Source organism: Eptesicus fuscus, chromosome 12 (genome assembly GCF_027574615.1).
Source record: "Eptesicus fuscus isolate TK198812 chromosome 12, DD_ASM_mEF_20220401, whole genome shotgun sequence".
Lineage (NCBI taxonomy): Eukaryota > Metazoa > Chordata > Mammalia > Chiroptera > Vespertilionidae > Eptesicus > Eptesicus fuscus.
In genome coordinates, this window is record NC_072484.1 from 1,012,211 (window position 1) to 1,036,028 (window position 23,818).

At 63.9% G+C, this 23,818-nt stretch overlaps 1 protein-coding gene across 1 annotated transcript; it reads right to left on the bottom strand.

The window, feature by feature from the left end:
• Nucleotides 1-276: 276 nt before the first annotated feature.
• Nucleotides 277-23,277, bottom strand: COL9A3 (collagen type IX alpha 3 chain). Its single transcript, XM_008157111.3, has 32 exons — nt 23,197-23,277; nt 22,597-22,665; nt 21,398-21,433; nt 20,753-20,824; nt 20,119-20,172; nt 19,209-19,244; nt 18,938-18,961; nt 18,638-18,691; nt 18,258-18,311; nt 17,926-17,967; nt 16,826-16,882; nt 16,462-16,515; nt 15,931-15,984; nt 15,629-15,682; nt 15,186-15,239; nt 14,457-14,510; nt 13,732-13,785; nt 12,660-12,713; nt 12,509-12,562; nt 12,270-12,314; nt 12,134-12,187; nt 11,996-12,049; nt 11,479-11,532; nt 11,288-11,359; nt 7,788-7,823; nt 7,245-7,289; nt 6,178-6,210; nt 5,886-6,032; nt 5,739-5,793; nt 5,149-5,331; nt 1,367-1,444; nt 277-464 (listed from the first exon to the last, which is right to left on the bottom strand). Exons 1-32 carry the CDS (start codon nt 23,260-23,262, stop codon nt 277-279), a joined length of 2,040 nt encoding a protein of 679 aa, XP_008155333.1. The 5' UTR covers nt 23,263-23,277.
• Between the last annotated feature and the right edge of the window lie 541 nt (nt 23,278-23,818).

Sequence of the window (23,818 nt, forward strand, 5' to 3'; positions counted from 1 at the left end):
CCTGGTGGTACCACACAGGGCTTGTGTCCAAGGTCCCACATTACAGCCGCACCGGCCGCTGTACACACACGAGACGGGACTTCCCCAGCAGCTGGAGGATGGGGAGGGACCAGGTGTCCAGGTGCCGCCACCGAGGATGCAGGCAGGCAGCAAGGCCTCGCTGGACGTCCCGCACGGTGTGTTGCTCTCTCCTTAGCAGTGGACGCTGCTGACCCCCGGTGTCCCTTCAGAGCACTCTGCTTCAATTGGTGTCACTCTCACTTTCTAGGTTGTGTTTTAGGAGCTTCTAGGACCTGACTTTTCGCTGCCGCCCATCACGGCTCCTTGGCAAGCTGAGGTGTCACAGATGCCGGGGGTCCCCTGAGCACCAACAGCACCAGGAAGGCCAGGGTCTCCGGGCAGCCCAGGCTCACCGTGGGCGCCGTCCTGGCCGTCCTTACCCACACCAGGCACGCCTTGGGGTCCTTGAGACAGAAGGAAGATGCGTGTAGATGTAGTGAGACAGCCACAGTGGGACTCCCCGTCCACCCGCAGGCCTCCCCAAACTTACTGGCTTGTCTGCAAACCCTGGAAACCAAGGGAGGAGAGCCCAGGCCTGGAGAAGCGTGGGGCGGAGCCCCTGGGTGGGAGGGGCGGCGAGGCAGGGGCAGGGTCTGGGTCTTATCCACAGTGTGGCAGCTCAGACTCTACACTCAGAGGGCTGCATGGGTGTGGTGGCAGGAGTGAGAGGTGGGGATGCATGGGGAAGGATGGACGGGGAGCCAATGAAGACTCCCACCTAGGGGTCACCTGATTGGGGGGGTGTGGAGGTGGATCAGCAGAGGAGGAGCCAGGAACCTGGGGTGTGGCCAGGAGAGGAGATTGGGGGGGGGCGGTTTTGGGGGGAGGCCCTGCCCCCCCCCCCGTGGTGTGGACTCCCAGGATGTGAGTGCAGATGAAAATGACCCCAAACAGTCCCCCAGAAGGCTGGGGTGGGGTGTCGGGGGGCTGGCCTTCGCTGGGGACAGCTCTTATATTTGACATTAAAATTTAAACATTCAGGGGGAAAAATGTTTTTAATTCAGGGTACTTGTGGGTCCGTTAAGAGAAAATTCTGTTAGAATTTAAGTGAAATGGATACTAGATGGCTTTAGTTAAACACTTTAACAGAGTCTGCTTAACTAAAGGCGAGCAGGAGGCCCTGTCTTGGCAAACCGTTCACGTATTGAAATGGTTGTCAGACGGTCGCGAACCTCGCCTCAAAAGCTTCGCCCGAGAAAGCAACTGCTTTATCAGACCTGAGACACTGCCCCCAGTGCTGCCCACAAGGAGGGAGTTGGGGAAAGGCGCCCAGAAGCAGAAGTGGTTAAAGACACTGGCCCTGTACCTTGGAGCCCCTGGTCTCCGTCGGGCCCGTCCAGACCCACGCCGGCCGTGCCCTTGTCTCCTCGGTCCCCCTGGCTTCCTATCAGAGGGATTTGACAGAGCAGGTGTTGAGACTGCGGAAAGCTTCAGGGCAGCGGCGACAGCCACAGAGCACGCGTAAGGCTCTGACACGGGGAGCCCGGCCCTGTGACCGCCCGCATCCCAGTGGCCATCTCTTACGGTGTTCGTTTTGTTTGGAAGTACTTAAGCCGGTCACACAGTTGAGCATTCCATTTGTATCCCTATTTCAACATGGCCCACAAGTTGTGCCAGGTTTTTAAATGTCCCTCCTACTGTGGGATCCTGCCACCCCCCTCCCACCAGCTCTGGTCTTTGCAACACCGAGGTCTCCCGACAGGAGTCCTGTTTGTCGGCCTGCCCTCTGTGTGAAGCTACGTTCCTGGTAAGCGGGAACTGCACCGAGGCAGTGACCCTTGCAGACAGCATGGGAGAGGAGCCTTCGTCTGATGCGAGGTGACCAACTCCAGCTCCCTCCGTGGGTGTCAGGGAGCCTTCCAATCCCGTCGACTCTGCATTAGTGAGCAGTATGAGCCAGGTGAGGAGTATGGGCCAGGTGAGGAGTGTGAGGCCAGGTGAGCAGTGTGAGGCCAGGTGAGGAGTATGGGCCAGGTGAGGAGTGTGAGGCCAGGTGAGGAGTGTGAGGCCAGGTGAGCAGTGTGAGGCCAGGTGAGCAGTATGAGCCAGGTGAGGAGTATGGGCCAGGTGAGCAGTGTGAGGCCAGGTGAGCAGTGTGAGGCCAGGTGAGGAGTATGGGCCAGGTGAGGAGTGTGAGGCCAGGTGAGCAGTGTGAGGCCAGGTGAGGAGTGTGAAGCCAGGTGAGGAGTGTGAGGCCAGGTGAGGAGTATGGGCCAGGTGAGGAGTATGGGCCAGGTGAGGAGTGTGAGGCCAGGTGAGGAGTATGGGCCAGGTGAGGAGTGTGAGGCCAGGTGAGCAGTGTGAGGCCAGGTGAGGAGTATGGGCCAGGTGAGGAGTATGGGCCAGGTGAGGAGTGTGAGGCCAGGTGAGGAGTATGGGCCAGGTGAGGAGTATGGGCCAGGTGAGGAGTGTGAGGCCAGGTGAGGAGTATGGGCCAGGTGAGCAGTGTGAGGCCAGGTGAGGAGTATGGGCCAGGTGAGGAGTATGGGCCAGGTGAGGAGTGTGAGGCCAGGTGAGGAGTGTGAGGCCAGGTGAGCAGTGTGAGGCCAGGTGAGGAGTATGGGCCAGGTGAGGAGTGTGGGCCAGGTGAGGAGTGTGAGGCCAGGTGAGCAGTGTGAGGCCAGGTGAGGAGTATGGGCCAGGTGAGGAGTGTGAGGCCAGGTGAGCAGTGTGAGGCCAGGTGAGGAGTGTGAGGCCAGGTGAGGAGTGTGGGCCAGGTGAGCAGTATGGGCCAGGTGAGCAGTGTGAGGCCAGGTGAGGAGTGTGGGCCAGGTGAGGAGTGTGAGGCCAGGTGAGGAGTGTGGGCCAGGTGAGCAGTATGGGCCAGGTGAGGAGTGTGGGCCAGGTGAGCAGTATGAGCCAGGTGAGGAGTATGGGCCAGGTGAGGAGTATGGGCCAGGTGAGGAGTATGGGCCAGGTGAGGAGTGTGAGGCCAGGTGAGGAGTATGGGCCAGGTGAGGAGTATGGGCCAGGTGAGGAGTGTGGGCCAGGTGAGCAGTGTGAGGCCAGGTGAGGAGTATGGGCCAGGTGAGGAGTGTGGGCCAGGTGAGGAGTGTGGGCCAGGTGAGGAGTATGGGCCAGGTGAGGAGTATGGGCCAGGTGAGGAGTGTGAGGCCAGGTGAGGAGTGTGAGGCCAGGTGAGCAGTATGAGCCAGGTGAGGAGTATGAGCCAGGTGAGCAGTATGAGCCAGGTGAGGAGTATGGGCCAGGTGAGGAGTGTGAGGCCAGGTGAGCAGTGTGAGGCCAGGTGAGCAGTATGAGCCAGGTGAGGAGTGTGAGGCCAGGTGAGGAGTGTGAGGCCAGGTGAGGAGTGTGAGGCCAGGTGAGCAGTATGGGCCAGGTGAGGAGTATGAGCCAGGTGAGCAGTATGAGCCAGGTGAGGAGTATGGGCCAGGTGAGGAGTGTGAGGCCAGGTGAGCAGTGTGAGGCCAGGTGAGCAGTATGAGCCAGGTGAGGAGTGTGAGGCCAGGTGAGGAGTGTGGGCCAGGTGAGCAGTGTGAGGCCAGGTGAGGAGTATGGGCCAGGTGAGGAGTGTGGGCCAGGTGAGGAGTGTGGGCCAGGTGAGCAGTGTGAGGCCAGGTGAGCAGTGTGAGGCCAGGTGAGCAGTGTGAGGCCAGGTGAGGAGTATGGGCCAGGTGAGGAGTGTGAGGCCAGGTGAGGAGTGTGAGGCCAGGTGAGGAGTGTGAGGCCAGGTGAGGAGTGTGAGGCCAGGTGAGCAGTGTGAGGCCAGGTGAGGAGTATGGGCCAGGTGAGCAGTGTGAGGCCAGGTGAGCAGTGTGAGGCCAGGTGAGGAGTGTGAGGCCGTCATCACACACAGGCTACCAGGACTGCTGGCAGGATAGGCCTCCCCATGGGGCATGCCGGGTCCTGCCGTGCCCCAGACCTGTGTGTCCAGGGGTGGGGAGCTCAGCACTGACTGGTTTTGCCTGAGGTTCTGCACTGCACATTCCCAGATTAATGCCACAGCCACCCTTGGGCACCACCCCTGTGCCGCCGTCCTGAGGAGGTGATGCCAGCCCTGCCCGGACAAAGGCCCATCCTCAGGCGGGAAGCGGCTGTGTGATGACCGTCGTGGCTGCATTGCCGCGCTGGCTTGCTGAGAGAACCAGGAAAGGTGATTAACTCTAGTTTTGAATCTTATTTTCAGAAGTAGTGAGGCTTTCGGATCCCTGTGCGAAGAAAGCCTGCCTGCTCCTGGTGCCGGACAGACATCCAGGCACCAGAACCGTCTCCAACACCACGGAGGGTGGGCAGTAACTCAGGGCCAAGGTCGCCTCTGGGACGAGAAGGTGAACTTGACATGCTCACTCTCTAGTGCTGGAGCTGCTCAATCTCTACGCTAGCTTTCAGAAGCACAATTATTTGGTCAATAAATTGGAAGAAATTGGAATCGTGAGCCCGACTGGCTGCAGGCCACCTGTGCTGGCAAACTTCGCATTTTAACACGAGCTCAGTGTTAAAGGCCATCTGGGAAAAGGTCCGTGGCAAGTATCTGCCACGCTGGTGTCCGCAGGTCCCCAGGCCACACTTCTGTCGGGGCACAGAGCGCCCTGTGGCATCTGCGTGGCAGGGCCACTCCATGGGTCCTGGCGGGCCAGGCCAGGATTTACCTCCTGTCTAAATTACGTTCCCTAGTTCCTCCTAGTTCATAGGAGGTTTCTGAATTTTAAAATTTCTGCCTTTTGCAACAGCAGTGGTTGTATTTTCATGAAGGTGAATTCTATTAAGTATAAAGAGGCCCTGATTATCCGTCTCCCACGTTTTAGTAACCCTCCACCCAAAACATTGGTCTGACTGAGAAAACATGGTATTTAAAATGTGCCTGCGGATGGAGAGGAGTTTACTGTGCTGGGCCCAGGGCGGGTCCAGCACACGCTCAGCCTTTCCGAGTGCTGTGCGGCACGTGGACAGAGGAGGGCAGCGTGGGGGGACCCCGAAGCCAGTCAAGGCCAGAACGTCCACTGGCTCGTGCCTGGGTGACTTCGGGTCCCTGGGTTCCCTCGGGTTCTCTTCCCTCCCTCGCCCCATGGAGGAGACATCTCTGTGGAGGGGCAGGTCTGGCTTCCATGCGGGGCTGCCTAGACTCACCTCTGGGTCCGGGGTCTCCCAGCTCTCCGGTGGGACCACGATATCCAGGGGGCCCCCGAGCACCGGGGTGACCAATGGAGCCTGGAGGCCCCGGGGGACCCGGGGGGCCGGCCGGGCCGGGCCGACCGATGGGTCCTGGAGCTAACGGCTTCCGCAGGTGAGCAGCTAACTGTGCGATTTGTTCTTTGGGGACAGAGACACAGCGGGTGGTCAGGCGGGCACCAGTGCTGCCTGCAAAGTGGGGCTGCTCTGCCTCCCAGAGGCGCTTTCCTTAGGGCCTGGGAAGCTCAGCACTGGGCTCGTGACGCGTGCGCCAGCCCTCCTCTGCAGGCCGGAGGGAGGCCGGCTTCCTCAGAGTCCTGAGGCCTGGCAACCGCGTGGCAGCTGGGCCCCCCCCCCGTCCCCCCCCCCCCCGCCCGTCAAGCCCAGAGGGCACGGCTGAGTGCCTTGTAACTCTCTCTCCAGCGACACTGGGGACATGCAGGCGTGGTGGGACCCTGCCGCGGACCCTGGTCGGGGCGGGGCGGGGCGGGGCGGGGCGGGGCGGGGCGGGCGGCGGGAGCGGCAGCCCAGGGGGAGGGAGCGCTTACCGCTGACCAGGCCCCCGCACAGCTCCCGGATGCGCTGCTCACTGGCTTCTTTCCCCTGAAATTCACCCCAAAGTTTGTCAGCGTGTGGGGTGGTGCTGGCACCTCTGAGGCCCCCGACGGTCACACTCTGAGAGGAAGGCCACGTACCGGGACCCCGGGCTTCCCGGTGATGCCAGGCACACCTTGCACCCCCTGGAGGCCCACGGGCCCGGGCGGACCCGGGACGCCCTCTACGCCGCTGGTGCCGTTGGGACCCTGGATGCCTTTCGGGCCCAGTTCCCCTCGACTGCCGGGCTGGGGAGAGACAACAGACCCCGATGGTCGGGGCAGCCACCTGCGGCTGCCACCCGGCTTCCGAGGAGCGAGGTTGGCGACGATGGGCCGGCCGGGCCGGCACCGCTCCTTGGCCTTTGTGTTGGACTGTCCGGCAGCTACTCACCTCTCCTTTGGGTCCGACGGGGCCACTGGCTCCCTGCAAGAGAGAAGGTGAGCATCTTAGTGACTCACATGAGAAACATGGGTCACTTACTCCCGCAACCTAGTGTGCCCTGACCAGGAATTTAACCCGAGACCCTTCAGTGAGGGGCCAGTGCTCTAACCACGGAGCACCCCGGCCAGGGCTCTACTGATGGTTTTTAACTTGGCTTCCCTAGAGGTGTGCTGGTCGCTGCACAGGACCTCCTCATGCACACGCTCACTCGTTCCCACTCCGCTGCTGCTGTCACACACGTGCCTCGATCCCCTCTCCGGCTGCTCCTCTGGAAGCCGCCTGCCTGGGTGTAGAGGGGACACAGTCCCCACCAGACACCCGAGTGGCTGTCTGGGTGACAGCCCGTGGAGGCCAAAAGGAAGACCAGGAGCGAGGCTTTCAGCTCACACAGCCTGAGCACAGCGGGAGCGGTCCCCCCGCTCGAAGGCACCACCCGCCGGTCAGATGAGCGGGCGGGGTTCCCAGGGCCGCGTGGCAAGGCTGTCAAGGAAGCCACACAGTGAAGAGCACGCACACGGAGACCACCGGCTGCAGGTGTAAAAAGCCTGCCCTGGGCGTGAGGCTCAGCCAGGGACAAGGATGCTGCCTGAGCCACGTGGGCCTCACAGAGGAGAGGCTCACACGCGGGACTAGGAACCCCGCCACGTGGGAGCCAGCAAGACCCTTTCCACCCCGCGACTGCCCCCTCGGCGTCCAGGGCAGACGTGCATCTGCCGGTGAACTGAAGAGTTCACTGGAGACCTAACCTCCTCTAGCTCAGCAGAAACCCAGTTTTCTTCCATTAACACTCAACTGTGGTAATTCACTCCAATGGCCACAGATGGTGCCCTTTGTAGGCGGTGTCACTGCAGGACAGGCCTGTGGCCGCCTCTCCCCCCAGGACAGCACAGGGGACGGCAGTGGCCTGCCTCGCTGAGCCGGCTCGGCGTTGCTCACCCTTGCTGGGACCACTGCTGGTCCCCGAGCTGGCCAGCCTGTTTCTAGTTTAACAGTGAAGTCAAAGTGATCACACTCACCAGTTCGCCCTTGTCCCCGGGAAGGCCATCAGAGCCAGCGATGCCCTGAAAAGACGCCCAAGTTAAAGGGTGTTCGTGCCCGAGGGGGCCCCCAAAGCTAGCTGGCGTGAGAGGCTTTTCTCCCAGGAGAGACCCCTTGGGCTCAGATTGTTCTAGGTCCCCGGCCAGTAGCAGAAGGGCCAAGTGCTGCTGGAGGTCGGAAGCAGAGGCAGGGGTGCAGGCCCATCCACCCCCAAGGTTCCAGGGAGCAAATGCTGCCTGGAAAAGCAGGGGAACCTAGACTTGCCCCTGCCACTTCCCAGGTCGGCAGGGAACACCCCCTCCGGAGAGAGTCCCCAAGCAGCTACTATGGACCCGGGAGCCAGCCGAGGACGTGGGGCCGGCCGCCCCGCCCCGTCCCAGGTCTGGCTCTGGGGCTGGGTGCCCAGAGCGGTCTCACTGCTGGGAGGGAGCGAGGAGCAAGTGAGAGCCTTGGACAGAGATGGAGGAAGGACATGAGAAGGGAGCCGCTGCCCGGAGCTCAGAGGGGGCAGCCCAGCTCACCTCGTCTCCCTTGGGACCTGTGACTCCTCCCGGGCCCTGCAGAGAGAAGGCTCGGTGTTAGAGGAATCAGGGAACCCGAGGTGTGTGCTCCCTCCCTGGACGCTCAGTCCCAAAGCTAGGCTCGCGTGTGACCCCTCGAGGTCTCAGGGCCTTCCCTCGCAACCGCCTGTCTCGTGGGGGCTGCGCAGCACGGCTGACTGCCTCACAGGCATCTCTAATCTGGTCTTGTTTCTAACACCTTCACACACAACCCTGGGCTGAGTTCCCGTTGGGATTGCTGAGTCAGAGGCTCCAGAGCCCCCAGGCTGCCAGGTGTGGGAACTGTGAGGTGGCCCCACACCAGCAACATGCAAATGGCCCATCTGCTCAAACAGCAGCGTGAGGACCAAAGGGACAAGTCTGAGACTGCCCGTGGTGGGCGACTGGACCCCAGGGCGGCAGCTGCGGAGTTCAGGAGGGGCTCAGCCTCCCCCTGAGTCCTCATGCTGGGAGCATCCTGCCCTGGAGCTTCCCCCTGGAGGCTAATGAAGGCCCCTGGAGGCTAATGAAGGGCCCTGGAGGCTAATGAAGGCCCCTGGAGGCTAATGAAGGCCCCTGGAGGCTAATGAAGACCCCCTGGAGGCTAATGAAGACCCCCCTGGAGGCTAATGAAGACCCCCCTGGAGGCTAATGAAGGGCCCCCTGGAGGCTAATGAAGGCCCCTGGAGGCTAATGAAGACCCCCCTGGAGGCTAATGAAGGCCCCTGGAGGCTAATGAAGACCCCCCTGGAGGCTAATGAAGGCCCCTGGAGGCTAATGAAGGCCCCTGGAGGCTAATGAAGGGCCCTGGAGGCTAATGAAGACCCCCCTGGAGGCTAATGAAGGCCCCTGGAGGCTAATGAAGGGCCCTGGAGGCTAATGAAGACCCCTCTGGAGGCTAATGAAGGCCCCTGGAGGCTAATGAAGACCCCCCTGGAGGCTAATGAAGACCCCCCTGGAGGCTAATGAAGACCCCCCTGGAGGCTAATGAAGGCCCCTGGAGGCTAATGAAGACCCCCCTGGAGGCTAATGAAGACCCCCCTGGAGGCTAATGAAGGCCCCTGGAGGCTAATGAAGACCCCCTGGAGGCTAATGAAGACCCCCTGGAGGCTAATGAAGACCCCCCTGGAGGCTAATGAAGACCCCCCTGGAGGCTAATGAAGGCCCCTGGAGGCTAATGAAGACCCCCTGGAGGCTAATGAAGACCCCCCTGGAGGCTAATGAAGACCCCTGGAGGCTAATGAAGGCCCCTGGAGGCTAATGAAGACCCCCTGGAGGCTAATGAAGACCCCCCTGGAGGCTAATGAAGACCCCCCTGGAGGCTAATGAAGGCCCCTGGAGGCTAATGAAGACCCCCCTGGAGGCTAATGAAGGGCCACTGGAGGCTAATGAAGACCCACCTGGAGGCTAATGAAGACCCCCCTGGAGGCTAATGAAGGCCCCTGGAGGCTAATGAAGACCCCCCTGGAGGCTAATGAAGGCCCGTGGAGGCTAATGAAGGGCCCTGGAGGCTAATGAAGACCCCCCTGGAGGCTAATGAAGACCCCCCTGGAGGCTAATGAAGGGCCCCTGGAGGCTAATGAAGGCCCCCTGGAGGCTAATGAAGACCCCCCTGGAGGCTAATGAAGACCCCCTTGGAGGCTAATGAAGACCCCCCTGGAGGCTAATGAAGACCCCCCTGGAGGCTAATGAAGACCCCCTGGAGGCTAATGAAGACCCCCCTGGAGGCTAATGAAGACCCCCCTGGAGGCTAATGAAGGCCCCTGGAGGCTAATGAAGACCCCCTGGAGGCTAATGAAGACCCCCCTGGAGGCTAATGAAGACCCCTGGAGGCTAATGAAGGCCCCTGGAGGCTAATGAAGACCCCCTGGAGGCTAATGAAGACCCCCCTGGAGGCTAATGAAGACCCCCCTGGAGGCTAATGAAGGCCCCTGGAGGCTAATGAAGACCCCCCTGGAGGCTAATGAAGGGCCACTGGAGGCTAGTGAAGACCCACCTGGAGGCTAATGAAGACCCCCCTGGAGGCTAATGAAGGCCCCTGGAGGCTAATGAAGACCCCCCTGGAGGCTAATGAAGGCCCGTGGAGGCTAATGAAGGGCCCTGGAGGCTAATGAAGACCCCCCTGGAGGCTAATGAAGACCCCCCTGGAGGCTAATGAAGGGCCCCTGGAGGCTAATGAAGGCCCCCTGGAGGCTAATGAAGACCCCCCTGGAGGCTAATGAAGGCCCCCTTGGAGGCTAATGAAGACCCCCCTGGAGGCTAATGAAGACCCCCCTGGAGGCTAATGAAGACCCCCCTGGAGGCTAATGAAGACCCCCCTGGAGGCTAATGAAGACCCCCCTGGAGGCTAATGAAGGCCCCTGGAGGCTAATGAAGGCCCCTGGAGGCTAATGAAGGGCCCCTGGAGGCTAATGAAGGCCCCCTGGAGGCTAATGAAGACCCCCTGGAGGCTAATGAAGGGCCCCCTGGAGGCTAATGAAGGGCCCCTGGAGGCTAATGAAGACCCCCCTGGAGGCTAATGAAGACCCCCTGGAGGCTAATGAAGGGCCCCTGGAGGCTAATGAAGGGCCCCTGGAGGCTAATGAAGGGCCCCTGGAGGCTAATGAAGACCCCCCTGGAGGCTAATGAAGACCCCCTGGAGGCTAATGAAGGGCCCCTGGAGGCTAATGAAGGGCCCCTGGAGGCTAATGAAGACCCCCCTGGAGGCTAATGAAGACCCCCCTGGAGGCTAATGAAGGGCCCCTGGAGGCTAATGAAGGGCCCCTGGAGGCTAATGAAGGGCCCCTGGAGGCTAATGAAGACCCCCCTGGAGGCTAATGAAGACCCCCCTGGAGGCTAATGAAGGGCCCCTGGAGGCTAATGAAGGGCCCCTGGAGGCTAATGAAGACCCCCCTGGAGGCTAATGAAGACCCCCATGGAGGCTAATGAAGGGCCCCTGGAGGCTAATGAAGGGCCCCTGGAGGCTAGTGAAGGGCCCCTGGAGGCTAATGAAGACCCCCTGGAGGCTAATGAAGACCCCCTGGAGGCTAATGAAGACCCCCTGGAGGCTAATGAAGGGCCCCTGGAGGCTAATGAAGGGCGTTGTCTCTACCACAGGCCAGTGGTGTCCTGTCCCCAGCATGCCGGGTGGTCGCAGCGATGCCTGGAGGCAGGGGTGTCCTTCGCGGGGCCTTGGGTACCCGCCTGAGGAGCCGCAGGTGGAGCAGGGCTCCCACAGACCTGGGGTAGCATGGCCGGCTAGGCCACAGCCTCCTCCCTGAGGCCCTCAGGCACCTGGTCATCTGGTGATCACCAGCCGGCCTGGCACCCTCTGTGCCCCACTGTCCTGGACAGGAGGGACCCCATGCGAACCTCCTGGCTGTCACAAGACCACTAGGGGAGTCTAGGAGGGGTGGCCACAGGGCAGTCCGGTGGTTTAGAGTGAGGTTGTCATGGTTATTTCAGAGCAACCCTCAGGCACCCCTGCGAGGACAGCCACTTACCCGGTCACCCACGCTGCCGCGGAGGCCCTGGGGGCCTGGCAGGCCAGGGTCCCCGATGCTACCCTTCCAGCCCTATAGACAAAGACCAGCCGGTCAGCACCCACAGGGAGCCCAGCAGGGCCCCCCCCCCCCCGCCCAGCTGGCCCACCTGGGCTCACTGGGCACAAACCCTGGCCCCAAACCTCACCCACCTGGAAGCCTCGGATGCCAGGGGCCCCGGGAGGGCCTTGCGGGCCCAGAGCCCCCTGAAATCAGAAGGAAGGTGAGTCCAGCTCTGCCTCCCCAGGGGGCGGGCAGACACAGGCACTGGGCCCAGCCATCAGGCCCAGTGGTAAGGGACAGGGTGGGGGTGTCCTGCGGGTAGTTGGGGCGTCCCGAGGTTAGGCCAGGTGCACCGTGGGACCTCATGCAGCAACCAGACTTGCCCAGGCCTCCGGGGCCGTGGCTGGCGAGGTCATTGTCGCCCTCCATGGTGGGCCACGGGCCTGGGGAGCTTCCACAGCACCTCCCAGGGTGCGAGGCGGGGCCGTGGCTTTGTCCCCTCAGCACCGACGTCTCAAGAGCAGGACTGCTCCGGCCTGGCCCTCACATCTCCTAAGTTTCCTGTGCTCCGCCCATTGGTGCGTCCCAAATGCCCCCCAGCCCGCACAGACAGGGCACGTGGTGGTGGCTCCCGGCCAATCCCGCCCACGCTCGTCCCCCACTCACCGCTGAGCCCCTGTGGCCAGCCTCCCCGCGCTCCCCAGGCACACCAGCGTCCCCCTGGCCCAGGGAGAGAGAGGGAGGAGGGGTCAGCAGGGTCTGTGCCCTCGGGTGTGGGGTGAGGGTGGGGGCTGGGATACTCACCGGGATGCCCGGTTCTCCTAAGGGGCCAGCCTCGCCCAGCTCTCCAGCTCTGCCCTGCACAGAGAGGGACCTCCATCTAGGACCCTGGGCTGGGCTCCCTCCCCCCTCCTCCCCCCCGGAGAAAGAAGCCACCTACCAGTTCTCCCTTCTCACCCTTTGACCCTGCTCGCCCGGGGAGACCCTGCAGGACAGAGGCCAGGGGTCAGAGCTGCCGCGTCCAGGGGGGAGCACATGGACCGGAAGCAGAGAACCCCAATGGCTGAGGAGCTTCCTTTCGCAGAGACCCCGCACCAGCCCCAGCCAGGGACCCCAGGAGACGCCCTGTGCTGGGAGCACCCCCTGCAGCCCGGCCCCGTGGGAGACCCACGCACTCACCGGCAGCCCACTGGGACCCTTCTCTCCTGGGGCACCATTGCGACCAGCCTCTCCCTGTGGGAGATTCGGGGGTGATGGGGTGCTGAGGCCCAGGAGGCTGAACTCCCCACAGACCCCCTCCACCCTCCCAGGCCACTGGCCAAGTACCCACCTTCTCACCATCCTGTCCTGGCACGCCATCCCTGCCGTCCTTGCCTGGCATGCCCTGGGGATAGGCAATGGCATGAGGTCTGACAGGCAGTGTCCCCCACTCCACACCCCTCCCCTGTCCCATCACCCTCCAGGCCACCTGCTTGGGCAGTCCCCCCTCTCCACACTGACTCTGTGCCTCCTGAACCAGAGGACCCTGAGCTGGTCTCCTGGCTCAGTGGCCACAGTTTAGTAACCTGTGCTGCCCTGAGACCACCCAGGCGAGGGGGCGCGGGCAGGGAGGGCGCGGGCTGGGAGGGGGCGCGGGCAGGGAGGGGGCGTGGGCAGGGAGGGGGCGCGGGCAGGGAGGGGGCGCGGGCAGGGAGGGGGCGTGGGCTGGGCAGGGTGGTGAGGATGCACCCTGATGCTCATTGAGCGCCTGTGGAACCATGTGCCACCCTCCACCTCTGTCCAGACTCCTCACAGTCCCTAGGGGGTCCTGCTTTACAGATGGGGAAACTGAGGCTGGGGCCAGGCCTGTCTGATCCCATACTCGTGACTCATTTGGAACTGAGGGCACAGCCGAGTCTGGGGGAGGCAGGGACCGCAGTGTGCCTCTCGCCCACCGCCTCAGCCACCTGCCTCCCCGCTCGGGTGTCCTGCTCAGGGGCACGAGGGCCTGAGCTCCAGGAGGGTGGGGAGGAGCCCAGAGGGGGGTGAGTGTGGGCACGTAGCAGGGCGGGGGGCGGGGGCCAGAGGGCCGGTGTCCTGCATGTGTGTTTGCTGGTCCTGCGCACCTCCATCTCACGTGCCCCAGATTACAGAGAGGTTCCCCCGACTGCCCCGCCTCCCCTGCGGCCTCTGCGGGTCAGGGTGGACTCAGGATGGTCCGGCCCGTGAGAGGGAAAATTGGGGGACTGTTCAACCATGATTATGTGTTTCCAGAGGATGACAGCAGAGTGCCGAGCCCCGTGAAGGCCACCTGCCCCTGGAGGCGGGGACACGGTGCAGAGGACAGGAAGCACTGCGTTGGCCGAGAGCAGCAACGCGGACAGACAGTCCCTCCGTGGAGGGGCCAGGCCGCGGGGACTCACCGGCTCTCCCACAGGCCCTGCCACTCCGGGGACTCCTTTGGGACCAGGTCGGCCCTAAAAGACACGCGAGCCATTACAGTTGGAACTGTGAGGGACGTCCCTCCCATATGATCACAATCGTTCCCGGGTGACCTGGGCCGTGGCCCTGGATCCAGGTGTGGTGTTGGTCAGGGAACAGCTGCGTGGCCAATCCCCGTGCAGGGCCCTGGCTTGGGGCCTGCGGACACTGCAGTGTTGGGGGGCCAGCTCAGTCCAGGAAAGAACTGGGCGGTGTCCGCGGGCCAGTGCCAGTTTGGGGCGGTCCTCCGATGGCCTGGTCACCTCTCGGCTTTACTTGTGTTTGCTGGCGTAGCACCGGATGCGTCGGCATCGGTGTAACTTCATCTCACAGCTGTGCAACCTTGGCACAAGGTCAAGCTCTGCTGCCCAGGCCTCTCGGCGGATGTGTGTCCGTGGCCAGAATTTGCACCCAGGAGGTGGGTCCTATGGCCCAAGCCCGCTGCTTCGGGGCAGGGGACTTGTCCGATGACCATAGCTTCAAGGAGCTGCTGGGCAAATGTGGGGAGGGCTCCCAGGCAGGCCAGGCCCCTCCGCCCAGTGGCTCACACCACCCACCCGCAGAAAGGGCAGTCACCTGTGTCCCGTGGCACAGGACATCCGTGTGTCCTCCCCCCACCCCCCAGGCCACGTTCTTTTGAGGAAGGACCCAAGCTTCTCTCACTTACGAGGTCACCCTTGGGCCCGCGGAACCCCTCTGGGCCCCTCTCGCCTCTGTCACCCTGAAATAACAAGGGGGGACAAGGACAGAGTTCACAACTCAAGCAAGTGGGAGAGCTAGACTGAGGCGTGACTGGCAGGATCAGCCTGCAAGTGGTCAGAGGTGGCAGGGCCGAGGCTGCTGAGGGTCACAGAGGCCAGAGGAACGCTGACCACACCTCACTCCATTCCAGAAAGAGCAAGTGCAAATCTTCCATGAAGGACAGACCCACTTCTTTGGTAAACTCTCTTCCCAGGTGTGCCCACTGGCACAGCCAGGTGTGCCCACAGGTACCTGCCCAGGTGTACTCACTGGCACGGCCAGGTGTGCCCACAGGTACCTGCCCAGGTGTTCCCACTGGCACGGCCAGGTGTGCCCACAGGTACCTGCCCAGGTGTTCCCACTGGCACGGCCAGGTGTGCCCACAGGTACCTGCCCAGGTGTACCCACTGGCACGGCCAGGTGTGCCCACAGGTACCTGCCCAGGTGTTCCCACTGGCACGGCCAGGTGTGCCCACAGGTACCTGCCCAGGTGTTCCCACTGGCACGGCCAGGTGTGCCCACGGAGCAGAAGGGCTCAGCCCAGGGAAAGTACAGTGAGCCCAGTGGGGCTGGGGAGGCGTCTGAGTGAGGAAGAGGGAAGGGAACAGGGAGCCTGGGCCTGCATGGGCCCTCCACCCCCAGGACTCACACATACCGCTTTCCCGGGGGCTCCTGGGATCCCGGGGGGTCCTCGAAACCCGATGGGACCCTGTAGAGAAGAGGGGGCACCTGTGCCTCACTTCTGAACCTGGCCAGCATCCCACAGAGGACCCTGCTCCGTGTGGAAGGCCCTGCCTCGAGCACCCCGCAGACTCCTCCTTCGTTAGCCACCTAGTGGTCCCCAAGCCCCTTCCCTGTTTGCCAAGGCCTCCCTCCTGTCCCATCCTCCTGGACCTGGGCAAAGAGCCCTCCACAGCCCAGCTCTGGAGACGACCCCTCTCCAAAGGCTCAGAGGCAGCCTTGCAAAGTCACACAGCCCATCTGTGGCCACTGGGGAGGTCTGGAGGTGGCTCCCCAACCGCCTGTGCTGACGACCTGGCCCAAAGCCCACCACGTGCGGGTGGGTGGGGACTGGTGGGTAGGTGCTGGCAGACTTACCCGGTCCCCAGGGGGCCCGAGCGGCCCTGGCAGTCCTCGGAGCCCCCGAGGGCCCTGTGGGGAGAGAGCTGGAGATGCAGGGCCCAGGCCAGAGCCCCCCAGGACTGCCCCTGCCCCAGGAGCCACTGAGTGGCCCTGGTGGCTTCCCTAGAAGCCTCAGCCTCAGCTCAGGCCCTGAGAGGTGGGGCCCCAAACCCTTAGGATTAGCATCCTGAGGGGAAGGGACCATCCCCCACAGCCTCAAGCTGTCCAAGGGGCTCTCATCCCACATCATCATCCTGTCCAGACCCTCCCCCACTCACCTGCAGCCCCACTGTGCCAGGAATGCCGGCAGACCCAGGGGGGCCGGGGTCACCCTGCAGAGGAGGCAGAGAAAGTGATGGTAGTTGGGTCAGCCCCAAGGTCTTACAGCCCCTTCCATGCCCACCTGCCCCGCCCCTCAGGCTGGCCCGCCTCCAGAGACAGGCTCCCAGCCACTCCGACACCTCCTCCTGGCTGGGTGGCCCCCTCTGCTGCCCACGTGGCAGTCTGGCCACTCCCACCATGCTGGAGGGCACCGGCCTCAGCCCCAGCCTGTGGTGAGGAAAAGATGCCCTCCGCGGGCGCGCAGTGGCTGTAGGGACGGTGGCAGGGCTGCTTGGGGGCCACTTGGAGCTGAAGCCAGCCTTCTCTGGCCAGCAGTGAGGCCTGCCCAGCCTGCTGGGGACGTGTGCATAGACGCTTCTCCGTCAGGTGTGGGGGGCTCTCCCTTCCAGCCCCTCGATGCCACCACAGCCACTCACCCACCACCACCACTCAAATGCCCTCCCCTCCAGCTGCCACCACCAGGGTACCTTCTCGCCATCTTTGCCAACTTCTCCTTGTTCCCCTTTGTAGCCGGTGGGTCCCTAAAAGCCAGTGGTAGGTGATGAGTCACAGCCTGACACCCCCTCTCCCCCCACAGCCCTGAGCCAAGGACCCATGGGGAGACAGCCCAGATTGAGGCAGGGCTGGTCACAGGGGTGCCGCTGGACCGGGAAAGAGCTCTCTCAGCGAGCATGCCAGCTGATTGGAGGGGTAGAGCAAGGCCCTCAGGCAGGGTGGGAAGCCAGCCCCCCTTTCTAGACTCCCATCTCAGCCCACACAGGTGCTGGGCTGCCTCCTTCCGGGTGTGGAGGGGGGCTCAGGTCTGAGTCACCCTGTGGCCACACCACTCACCTTGAACCCTGGCATTCCTGGGGGACCGGGAGGCCCTGGCGGGCAGATGGCCGGGCACTGTCAGAAGACAGAGTGGTCAGACCCCTCCCAGACAACAGGGACCCCATGGGAACTCTGAGCAAGACCCCAACACTGAGCTCAGCACCAGGGGCCCTGAGATGGGCCATTCCTGATATGAAGGGGTCCCCGGGGCCACACGGGGCCTCACTGAGGGCTGCCTCAGGCTCTGTAGGAGCCAGACCTCGGCCTCCTCGCAGCCTGGCTCCAATTTCTCAGCCTCAGTGTAGGCGCCACAGGTTCAAGGCAGCTATTCAGTGAGTGTCTGCGGCCTCACAAAGGCGCCTTCATGCGAGCCCCACTCCCTGCAGCGAGCGAGCGCCGGCGCTTCCCCAGCACACGCTTCAGGAAGGACGTGTCCCTCAGGCACAGGCTGGATGCTCGTTTTGGGGAGGCTGTGGGGTGGGGGCCTAGGGATTCTAGATCATTCCACGGCCGATTTGGCACGGAGCCAAGGCCATCGACTACCGTGTCTGGGCGGACCCATCGGCGGCTCAGCCATTGTTCTCATTCTGGAAGGTGCCCCTCCTTCTGGGACTCGGATGGGACGAGAAGAGAGGGCAGACAGCCCCAGAGGGCGAGGCAGCTGTCGCTCTCCCTTCCGAGCTGCCGACCCCCAGCAGCACGGGCGGAGAAACAGATCTGGCCCCACCACCGCTTCCCCTTTGACACGCGTGACGAAGCTCTAAGGCCAAGAAACAGTGACCAGTCCGGCACCTTGTGTGACCGGCACGTTCTGTCTGCGGGCCGTGCCGCCGTGGCCAGGCGGCTGGAGCCCTGGAGGGCAGCTGGGCTGAGGGGCTGGACTGTGCAACTGGGTTTTGCCTAATTTGGGTTTTCACTGCTGTGTGTGGCTCCTGCAGGGCTGGACTGGGACGGGGTGAGGTGGGCGGGGTTGGGGGAGGCTGTGCCCAGACCCCATCTCTGCCTTCCTTCTGGGAGGGAATGGGCTGATTTCCCAGATGGATCTCTGAGGCAGGGGATCAGGCCAGAGCCCCTCCCACCAAGACAGGCACCCCAGCCCCGTCACAAACAACACCCACCTGAAGGTCAGTAGCGCCTTCGGGGAGGACCCCTGGGTGACCCTGGAACAGAGATGGCTGACTGTGACCCTGCCCACCCACCTTCCCTGCCTCCCCATCCCCACCACTCAGGGACCATGAGGGGCCTTGGGCCCTCATCCCTCCTGTGGTCAGAGCTGAGTGCTACTGGCCTGTCGGCAGGGCATGTCACCAGGACAGAGCCCTGACCATCCGCACCCTCTGCTGGGCCTGGACCCAGTCGGGGAGGGCGTGGGCACAGATCTTGGGTGAGGGCCGGGGACAGAAGACCAGGCCCCCCATGCAGTCACCCAGAGCCCCTGCCCGGTACTCACAGGGGGTCCAGGAGGTCCCGGAGGGCCAGGCAGGCCTGGGAGTCCAGAGGGTCCCTGGGGGATGTCATGACTTAGGTGCACAGGCCCAGCCCCCCTCCCCCCGAGGTGAGGGTCCCAGCTACTTCCAAGAGAAGCCTCTCGGATTGTGTCCTTGGGGGGCTGCTCCCAGCTCTGCCTACCGCCACCCCACCTTGCCTAGGGTCTGTGGTCCTGAGGTTGGGCCTGTCCCAGTCCCTGGATGTCAGCCACAGCTTCCATCATGAAAGGGAAGGGGGGCCAGGGGTGGGGGCAGAAAGGGAAGGGTGGAAGGTGGGAAGCCCCTGGTGGGTGAATTCGGGGGTCTTGGCAAGCAGTGGGGAAGGTCTGGGGCAGCCACTCACCGGGGGGCCCCGGAGGCCGAGTCCACCTGGGAGCCCGCTGATGCCCGCCTCTCCCTGGAGGTAAAGAAGTGAGGGCGGGAGGGTCTGCGCCTAAGGGCTTCGGGGAGCTGAGGAGTCAGAGCCCCTCCCAGGCCCCACGCAGGGTCGGCCTGCCCTCTCCGAAGGGACTGAGACTCCAGGGGTGCCATGTCTCTGTTCCCCGCCAGAACCTCCCACCCCTGGTTGGGCGCCTGACAGCCGGTTGGCTCTGGCTGTGGTGGGTGTGCTTGGCTCGGGGCCACGAGGGTTGTAGGTACTCACAGGGGGTCCGGGGAGGCCTTTGCCCTGCAAAGCCAAGCATGGGGTCAGAGCTTCCTGGGACAGGACAGTGTGCCCACCCCACTCTCCCCCTGAGCCGACGGGGGGGCGTGGGGAAGAGCAGCTCAGGGGGTCCTGGCGCAGGAGAGCCTCCCCCTCCCCCTGGGAGAGAGGACCCAGCCCCGAGGGTCAGCAGAGGAGAGGGCCTGGGACCTCACCCTGGTCAGACCCTGCAGCTCCTCAGACGCCCACCATGAGGAGAGACTGTACTCACCCCAAGCCCGGGCGGCCCCGGGGGTCCCAGACTTCCCTGAGAAGGAAACGGTGTCAGGGATGGGGTGGGCCCAGTCACCCCTCCTCTGTCTGCAAACCTGTTCCCCTCCCTCCCAGATCCATCCCACAGCTCCTCTGAGGAGGGGCCGCATTTTACAGGAGACAGGGCCCTGGGAGGGCTCCCTCTGCTGCCCAGTCGCCTGGGACTGGTCCCAGCCCCTGGTGGTTGAATTCAGAGGTCACTGAACCCTCCGCCTTGGCCTGCGGAGGAGCCTGAACCTCCGGCAGCCCAGGTGCCCGCCTGGCCCGCCAGTCCTCCTGTCACCCAGCACCCTGAAGATACGGTCCTTGTACTGAGGCCACTGTCCTCCCAGGTCCTGCCCACCCAAGGCTCCCTGCAGAGACCCTGGAGTTCACCTACCCCCATCCACCAGGCACCAAAGGACCCACTGGCCACAGCTGCCACTCTCGCCCTTGTCCCCACTCCTGCAGCCGAGTTCCCTCGGCCTCCCCGCCCTCTGCACCCGGGACTGGGGGGACGGTCACTGCTCAGAGCGGGGAGGGGACGGCGTGCGGGGCTGGAGAAAGCCTCCCTAAAAAGACTGGTCAGTCGGGAAGTGGGCTTCAGGAGACGATGGTCAGACTAAGGGCACAGCCTGGGCGCCCCGGGCCTCTGGGGTGGGCACAGAGACGGCTGGGGGATCACCGGGGAGCAGGAGCGCACGTGGGGCCCATCACCCCCAACCATATCAGCCTCCCCCACAGTCTGAATGCCGGGACAACTCTGCCCAGAGGTCAGTGTGGAATGGGGGCCGAGCACTTGCCACCCTATGTCCCCCTGCTACCCTGCAGCCCTGCAGGGCCCCCCAGCCCCGTGCTCGTCCCTGGGCTGAACTGCAGCTGGCACTCACCCGCTCTCCAGGGGCGCCCTTGGATCCAGGTGGTCCTTCCCTACCAGTCAGACCCTGGGAGGGAGGCAGGGCTTGAGGGGTCCCATGGAGAGGAGGTGCCCCCTCCCCCGTGCAGGGGAAAAACAAGCCATGGGCCCTTCCCTAACTAAACTGAGTCCAGAGCGGCCGAGAAGACCCTCGGGCCTGGCACCTTCCTGTGCTGGCCATCCACTGTCCACCTGGGGGCCCAGAGCCTCTGGGGGACAGGGAGGCAGCCAGCGGGAACCCAGCGCCCGGAGCCGTTGCTGGCGTTGGCGAGCCCAGCAGTCCCTTCCGGACCTCAGCCCCGTGGTCTTGGGGCCAGGCCTTGAGCCCCTGATGACCAACAGGCGGGGCTCGTAGGGGCCTGGATAATGGGTGTTTGTCCCAGATAAGCAGGAGCTGGTGGGACTTTCCCCTCTGCTGTGGGCGGGCTCTGTCCTCTGCTGGCCAAGGCCGGACTGAGCTCTGGGATAAAGGCCAGAGCGGGCCCAGCTAGAGCAGCAATTAACCCTGACTCCTGGGTGCTGGGGAGGAACCCTTCCAAGCCCAGAGGGGAGTGGGGCTCAGGGGAGGGGGAGGGCTCACGGGAGGGGAGAAGGAGAGGCACACTCACGTCCACGCCAGGCAGCCCCGGCAGCCCGGCCTCTCCTGGTTTCCCTGGCTTCCCCGCGGCCCCTTTGGGTCCCTGTGGGGGAAGGGCAGAGGTGTGAGGAAGGGTCCAATGGGGAGCCTTGGCCTCACCAAGAAATCAAGTGTTTTCCAGTTCGGGCACCAGCCACCACACAAGAGGGGCCTGGCCCTGCCCGTGTGCTGCAGACCCTACCCAGCTGGGGTCACCTGCCACCCCGCACTGGCCCCAGGAGGGCATCCCTCTCCAGCGGACCCCTACTTGCCCACATCTTCAGGACCTCCACCTGGACACGTCAGCCGCTCCGGCCAAGGGCTGACCGTGGGACCCTCAGTTCCTGGGCCCACACAGCTCTGAGGGCTCACTGGGGACCTCTGGCCAACTTCCCTGCGGGGCTGCATTCCTCGCCTGCCCAGGCACTGGCCCAAAGAAAGCTTCCAAGCCAGCACCTCCCAGAGCCTCGCAGCCTCCTACACCCCCTCCCTCCCACCCCTTCCTGGCTCAGCCCTGCTCCGTAACCCAGGGCCCAGTGTGGTGGGAAGGGGTGTCAATGACCCCTCTGTTTTAGGCCCACCCTCCCCTCCAGACTGGAATGAGCCATCCCTCCCCCACCACAGCCAGGACACTCACCGGGGGCCCAGGCAGACCCGGAGGACCAGCTTCTCCCTGCAGAGGGGGAGACACCTTATGTGACCAAGGGTCCCCTGAAGACCCCGCCCCAGGGGAGCAGTGCTGGGCCCCCGAGGCCCTGCCCCAGAAGACAAGTCGGGAGCCCCTCACCTCATCGTCCACACCTATGGGCCAGGTGCTGAGGCAGGCACTGGGGGGAGGGGCTAGCTGGACGGGCTGGGCTCAGCCCCGACATGGCCTACACTGCTTTTGGGGATCACCTTGAGGGCTCAGGGTCATGACCCCCAGGACCAAGGGGAAGGCTCCAAGAAGCCCTAGCTCCTCCACTGCTGGAAAAGTTCGGGAAGCACTGTGGGCGCCGAGGCCTGCTGCCCGCCTCTGTCCAGAGGGGCGGCCCCAGACCCGTGCGGCCCCAGAAGGCAGCCCAGGCCTCCCTGCCATGACCTCCAGGCCTGAAAGCCTTTAACCGAGGCTCCGGGCAGGTTTGAGAGGGCGGGTCCTCAGGAGGGACGATCGCTGGGCCCGGGAGCCCTGGGTGCCAAGTGCCCAGCCAGGCGGGAGAGGTGTGGGGTCCAGGTTGAGGGGGAGGCTCAGGGCCACCTATGGCCAGGCAGGGCCTTGAGGACTCAGAGGGGATAATATGGGTGAGGAAATGCCTTGAAGGGGCCCCCTGCCTTTCGTGGAGGTGGCTGGGTGGAGGGGCTCTCACCCCAGACGGCTCCTGGGGGACAGGCTGTAGGATTTCAGCTGCCTCCCCATATTGCTGGCCTGGGACACCTACCAGGGATGCAGTGCAGGCCAAGCCCCTCCAAGGCTGGCTTCAGCCCCCAGCAGCCCCAACAAGACCCACGAAGAGGGTCAGGCCCTGACTTCCACACCCAGCCCCCGAATACAGGAGCACAGACCCTGGGGGGACCCAGAGACACATACCTCAGTGCCCACATTTCCAGTCCAAAGACCACCATGCAGCCCCCCCCCCCACCCCCGCTCCATGCAGTCCTCGTGGGGTGTGTCCCAGGTAGGAACAAGGATCGTCTTTGTTTCACATCCCACAGGGTGCTGGCTCATATCCCAACATCACCCAACCTGCAAAGTGGAACTTAGTTTTCTCTCCATCAGGCCCAGGGCTTTGTAAAGGTTGGAGCCAGAGCTAGAACCCCACCGAACCCTCCTGGGCCCTCCCCATGCCCCAAACTCACATCAACGCCATCTTTGCCCGGCTTTCCAGGTGGCCCTTGGGGACCAGGAGGACCCCGAGGTCCCACTTTCTGAAATGGAGAAATGTCACTAGGCACCTGGGACTTTTCATCCCTCCCCCTCGAGGTGGGTCCCCTGGTTGGCGCTTGGGTCAGTCCGACGGAGTGTCCCTTCTTCCCAGGGTCGAGCAGCACTGGGGCCTGGCACAGGGGCCCATGACCCCGGCTGGCTTCAGCGATGCCCCCCGCCCCCTGCCACTGTCTACTGCCTCATCTGAGCAGCCAGGAAGGGCTGTGCCCGCCCGCAGGGAGCCTGGGAACAAAGGCCACATTGTGGTCTCTGGCGGTGGCGGCACCCTAGCCTGGGAGGACCAGGCAGCCTCCTGGGCTCATGCAGAGGAGGTCCGGTGTCTGTGGGCTCAGCCTGGTAGCCGCGGCAGGTCTGTGCCGTTCTCCACGTCCCAGGCTCACTCGCTGGCTGGCCCAGGTGGCTGGGGTGGGGGGCGGCCCCCCAGGCTGCACTGCTCGATGTCTGACATCAGAGCCCTAGACCCCCACCCAGTCCGCTGGGGTGAGCCCGGCTCTCCTGCGCCCCGTGCTCACCTGCGCCTCGGTCCCGGCCAGGAGCTGCCCGAGCAGGAGCAGGGCCAGCGTGGGGGCTCCGGCCATGGCTGCATGCGCTGTGAGTGGCGCTGGAGGCGCAGCCAGGGGCTCTGGGGCTCCGGGTTTGGAGGGCGGGGCAGGCGGTGGGCAGGTTGCCAGTTCCCGCCCCTCTGGCTGCACACAAACCCCCCATTCAGCGGGGCCCACCAAGGTGGGCAGGGGCTTCCGCGCCGCCACCGCCACGGAGCCTCCCAGTCCAGGCTGTGGGAGGAAGGCTGGGGCCGGCGGGGGTTGTGGGGGGGTGGTGAGCAACCAGTGGCATTTTTTTGGTCAGCCTCTGAGTTAAAATTACCCCGGACTGGGGAGTTAGACACATACACCTTTTAGCAACAGAGAAAGACGCTCTTCTCTTCCCTGCGCCTCCCCAGGGCGTGGAGGGCTCCTGTGGGGGGGAAGGTGCACCTTCAGTCTGAGAAATGGAGTCCGGAGCTGCCTGCCCTTCCCCAGGCCCTGAGTGGGCCCCAGGCGCCCACGGCCCAGGAAGACCCCAGGAAGGTGAGTGCCCTGTGCCAGGGTTCAGACCAGCCCCCACAGCCCTGATTCTTGACATGGGCCCCGCCAT